The sequence below is a fragment of the Octopus bimaculoides genome, chromosome 20 (assembly GCF_001194135.2).
Source record: "Octopus bimaculoides isolate UCB-OBI-ISO-001 chromosome 20, ASM119413v2, whole genome shotgun sequence".
Classification (NCBI taxonomy): domain Eukaryota; kingdom Metazoa; phylum Mollusca; class Cephalopoda; order Octopoda; family Octopodidae; genus Octopus; species Octopus bimaculoides.
This window is the reverse complement of record NC_069000.1, coordinates 38,461,720-38,466,640: the sequence shown is the minus strand read 5'-3', so window position 1 is coordinate 38,466,640 and position 4,921 is coordinate 38,461,720. Positions and strand designations below refer to the sequence as shown.

The following is a 4,921-nucleotide window of genomic DNA, read 5'->3' as shown; positions in this document are numbered from 1 at the left end:
TAATTTAATCACATGGTGTCAACCTAAAGGCTACAAATTTGATGTTAGGTTTTATTTAGGTGTATTGGCATCTATCTATTTCAATCATTAACATCCATCGTTTTTACGTCCACTTTTCCATGCCTGCATGGGTCAGGCGGAACCTTGAATTAATCATGTATTACCTCATAGATTTTGGTGATGTTATTGTTTATATTTAGAATGACATTGGAAGGTAAGTGTGAGAGACTAGACCTGGCCAGTTTGGACATAAAACAGGACATATTTGGGCCAGATATGACCAGTTTAAATGCTAAAGGGTTAAGTGGAGCCTTAATTTAGATAGCCCATTTTATAAAATTTAGTCACAGGGTGTCAACCTAAAGGCTACAAATTTGGGGTTAGATCAATGTCAGTTCAATCTCACACATAGCTTATAAAAGAGATTCAAGCAATGACAGCAACGGATGCTGTTGATAAAATGATAAACTGAAAGAAATACCTGATTCTTCTTCATCTTCCCAGTTGCTTTCTTCACTGTCCTCTTCGCTACTGGCTTCCTCGCCAGCCGAGTCGTTACTAGGAACGTAAGCATCATCATCTTCCTCGTCGTCATCTTCATGCTCATCCTGCAAACAGATGAAAAAAAATTTTCATTACGGTGGTGATTCTCAAACAAAATCCATGCGACACTTTTGGGGGCCCATACAAGATTTTGCTGTTAAAATTTTCTATGTGCAGTAGGGGTGTGTGGTTGTGTGCTGAGAAGCTTGCTTTCTAACCACATGGTTCCAGGTTTCAGTCCCACTGTGTGGCACCTTGGGCAAGTGTTTTCTACTATTGCCACAGGCCAACCAAAGCCTTGTGAGTGGATACGGTAGTCAGAAACTGGAAGAAGCCTGTCACACACACACACACACACATATTTCCCTGTGTGTGTCTTTATGTCTGTATATGTCCCCCACCACTGCTTGACAACTGGTGTCGGTGTGTCTATAACTTAGAAGTTCAGCTAAAGAAACCGATGGAATAAGTACTAGGCTTAAAAACGGTCCTGGGATTGATTTGCTTGACTAAAACTCGAGGCGGTGCCCCAGTATGGTCTCAGTCAAATGACCGAAACAAGTAAAAGATATGATATCAAACCGGTTTTTACTTCTACAAAACACAAAATATTTTAAACAATTTTTTTCAATAACCATCCCACCCATGTCAGCATGGAAGGCAAATGTTAAACAATGATGATTAATCCTTGCTGTTCAGAAGTTAGTATGATTACAGCTGGAATACTTGACCAGAGCTGCCTCTCTGCAGGGCTTCAATACTTATCCACAATGGTAATACAAATATTTAAGTTAATATATATATATATATATATATATCACTTCTATTTCTTATGATTGACAAAAACATAATTTGACCCACAAATCAAATAAGCTTTTCCTATGAAAGAAACCTATGTTGTTACACATTGATTTATATATAATATTTGTGTCGACATTTTCTTCATTTATCCCTTCTGCAGATGTTAAATCATCATTGTTATTGTTGTTATTGTTGTTGTGACAAGCTGACAGAATCATTAGTACTGTGGGTGAAAAGCTTAGCAGCATTTCATCCGTCTTTATGTTCTGAGTTCAAATTCCACCAGAGTCAATAACATAAGTACTAGCTGAATATAGGGGTCGATGTAATCGACTAGTCTCTTTCCCTAAAATTTCTAGCCTCGTGCCTTTAGTAGAAAGGATTATTATTATTATTTCCCAGTCTCTTGTGGGCCAACACAGGAAATCCCTGTGGGCCCAATATTGAAACAAACAAAAGCTTACTTCACTCTCAGGGTCCAGGAAACTCCAGCCCCCATTGTCAAAGAAGCCCTCAGGATCATCAGTAATTGTTTTCATGATTTTAGTCCAGTTCAAACTCTGAATGCCTTCAGTGTATCGAATATCACAGGAACTGAAATGGAGAGAGAACACAACACAATTTACGTGAAAGTCCAAATCACAAATGTTTTATCAGATTAGTTTTAACCCTTGAGCATTTTAATAGAAAATACCCAATCAACTCCACCACACATTGTTTATGCAAAATAACTAAAACAGGGAAGCTGAAATAATCTCGTTGAAGGATTAAAACTTGAGACTTACTTTAGCCATTCTTTGACATGATCCAGCATGTTCATTGGGACAGCATTGACCATGGCCACTTTATGACTGTAGTCTTTAAAAACAAATACCATATCGAAATTCTTCAAATGGAATTGTACACGTTCAAAATGAACAAGTTCTACTTCATCAAGAGACACCACAAATGGAGGCTGAAAGAAGAGGGAGGAAGAAAGAAAAAAAATTAAAGATTGACAAATCTATTTTGTAAACATACAATGCAACCACTAAGCCATGTGGCCTTGTGGAGGCACGGGAGTTTAGTGGTTAAGGTGTTGCATTCATGATGGTATGATTGAGGTTTCGATATTCGTACCGGGTGATGAGATGTCTTCTTCAGTAAAACAACTTCATCTCACGTTGCTCCAGTCCACACAGCTGGCGAAAATGAATATTCCTGCAGCAGACTAGCGTCCCATCCAGGGAGATATATATGCCACAGAAACCAGCCTTATGTGTATATATGACTTGGGAAGGAGCTTCACAATGCAATTACGAGATTAACTGTAAGGGATCACTAGTATGATGCCAGTGGATCCTCAGATATAACATGAAACTGCTACATGCTAGGCTAATCTTGAGTTGAAGATTCTATAAAACAAGCTTTTGTGGGAGACAACCAAGGATGACAGAGGATCGGAACTTCCACTAAAAGTGGAGGGGGAACCAAATTCGATGACTGGCACCCATGCCAACCTTCCTTCATTGGACACTAAACTCAGTTTGTGAAGGCCTGTTGAGGCAAGTGAGATCGAAACTGAACCAAATTTGATGACTGGCACCTGTGCCAGTGGAGCGCTAACACCACCATCCAAGCAGAATCATTGCCAGAGCAGCGACCTCACTTCCGTGCCAATGGCATATAAAAAGCACCATTTGAGCACGATCGTTTCCAGCTTCACCTTACTGGCACATGTGCCGGTGGCATGTGAACAAAATATTGGACTGACTCCTGTGCAGGTGGCACGTAAAAAAACACCATTTGAGCGTGGCCGTTGCCAGTACCGCCGGACTGGCCCCCGTGCTGGTGGTACATAAAAAGCACCCACTACACTCTCAGAGTGGTTGGCGTTAGGAAGGGCATCCAGCTGTAGAAACTCTGCCAGATCAGATTGGAGTCTGGTGTCGCCAGTCTCCAGTCAAATCGTCCAACCCATGCTAGCATGGAAAGCAGACATTAAATGATGATGATGAAGCTTTAAAACATCGGATGGCTATGGGCATCCACCAGAATAAAAAAGTAATCAAAGGGGTCCATAGATGAAAAACAGTTGAGAATCTCTGCTTTAGACAATACAGAGACTGCTCGTAAACCAGTCATTTAATCTCAAATCATGAAAGGCATTCAAGCTGTGATCATCTCTGACTGTACAGATACATTAGCGGACAAACATAAAAAGCAAGAAGAAAAAGAAACAAAAATGAAGAAATCCTTATTAGCAAGACTTACCCAGTCAGTGAGGTTCACTAAACAGCCACTGGTTGGCTGCAGAAGTACAGTACTTCTAAATGGTGCCCCATGAAAGCCAAGCTCTCTAAAAGGAGTGTCAAATTCAACTTCTTGTTTTGTGATGCTTTCGACTTTTTCACAGAATGTTTTAAATGCAGATTTTAGTTTATTTCGAAGTTCTCGTTCAGCCTGTCAAATACAACAATAAATGAAAACAACATTTCAATAAGTCACCGAGACAACAGCAGAGATAATTAGAGGATATTTAATTGCCACTTACAAAAATCATAAAGAAAGGATTTCTTGCTTTAACCCTTTAGCCTTTAGCATTTAAACCAGCCATATCCAGCCCAAATATTCTACCCATTTTATGTTCAGATTGGCGAGATCTAGCCTCTCACCCTTGGATTGGCCAGATGTCATTCTAAAAATATACAATCACATCATCAAAATCTCGAAACTACGAGATAATACAGGATTACTTCAAAACAATGTGATTAAACAAGTATTGCATTTGACAGACTAATCTACCTACTGAAGGGTTTAATTTAAGTTTAAAGAAGTAAGCGATATGACCAGTTAAATCAATCCAAAATGTAGAGCATTTTATGAATGGTATGGCATTATCCATATATTTTGAAGTATATTTATTAGCTTGTGGGCCACTTTTGGCAATTCAAATATTCTTATGGCCAATCAAGCCAAAATGTGACCATTTTATGTAAGATATTGTATCATGCATGTATTTTGTAGAATATTTATTAGCTGCCCACCAAAACAGAATTGAGATCCTAAACCAAGGTGTCATGTAAAAAGTAATGGTATGGGTACTGGTGCCAGTGTCACTTGAAACGCACTGGTGATGGTGCCACATAAAAAGCACCCAAGACACATTGTGGAGCGGTTGGCATTACAAAGGACATCCAGCTGTAGAAGCTAAACCAAAACAAGACTATGGAACCTGGAGCAGCCTCTGGCCTTACCAGTTCCTATCAAGCTGTCCAACCCATGCCAGCATGGAAAACAGACTTTAAATGATGATGATGATGATGATTATTATTATTATTATTATGGCCAATGTGAGGTATGTCCAAACCTAAATGTAGTACACTGATGTTGAATTTTTAGTTTGTCAAATACTTAAAAGGGGATACAATTTTGGAATATTTAGATGATTATTTGAAGAAACCCCATGTGCCCTCTTTGGAATATATTCCAACAGATTACAGGAGTGCTTCCATTACAAAAAAGAAAGCCTCCACCAATTTTTTTTTCATAAAAGTTTGTGAGTATTTAATGTGGCGATGGTTGCTGTTTAGCTCCA

General features: G+C 39.0%; 1 protein-coding gene across 1 annotated transcript in view; it reads right to left on the bottom strand.

Annotated features, from left to right (window-relative positions):
- Positions 1-398: 398 nt before the first annotated feature.
- Positions 399-4,921, bottom strand: part of LOC106867837 (FACT complex subunit SPT16) — a 61,214-nt gene continuing 56,691 nt past the window's right edge. The window contains exons 18-21 of the mRNA XM_052974974.1: positions 3,598-3,786; positions 2,130-2,299; positions 1,809-1,938; positions 399-608 (exon numbers count right to left, since the gene is read on the bottom strand). Coding sequence (XP_052830934.1) covers positions 414-608; positions 1,809-1,938; positions 2,130-2,299; positions 3,598-3,786 — 684 coding nt within the window. The 3' untranslated portion in view covers positions 399-413. The remainder of the gene's footprint in view (positions 609-1,808; positions 1,939-2,129; positions 2,300-3,597; positions 3,787-4,921) is intronic.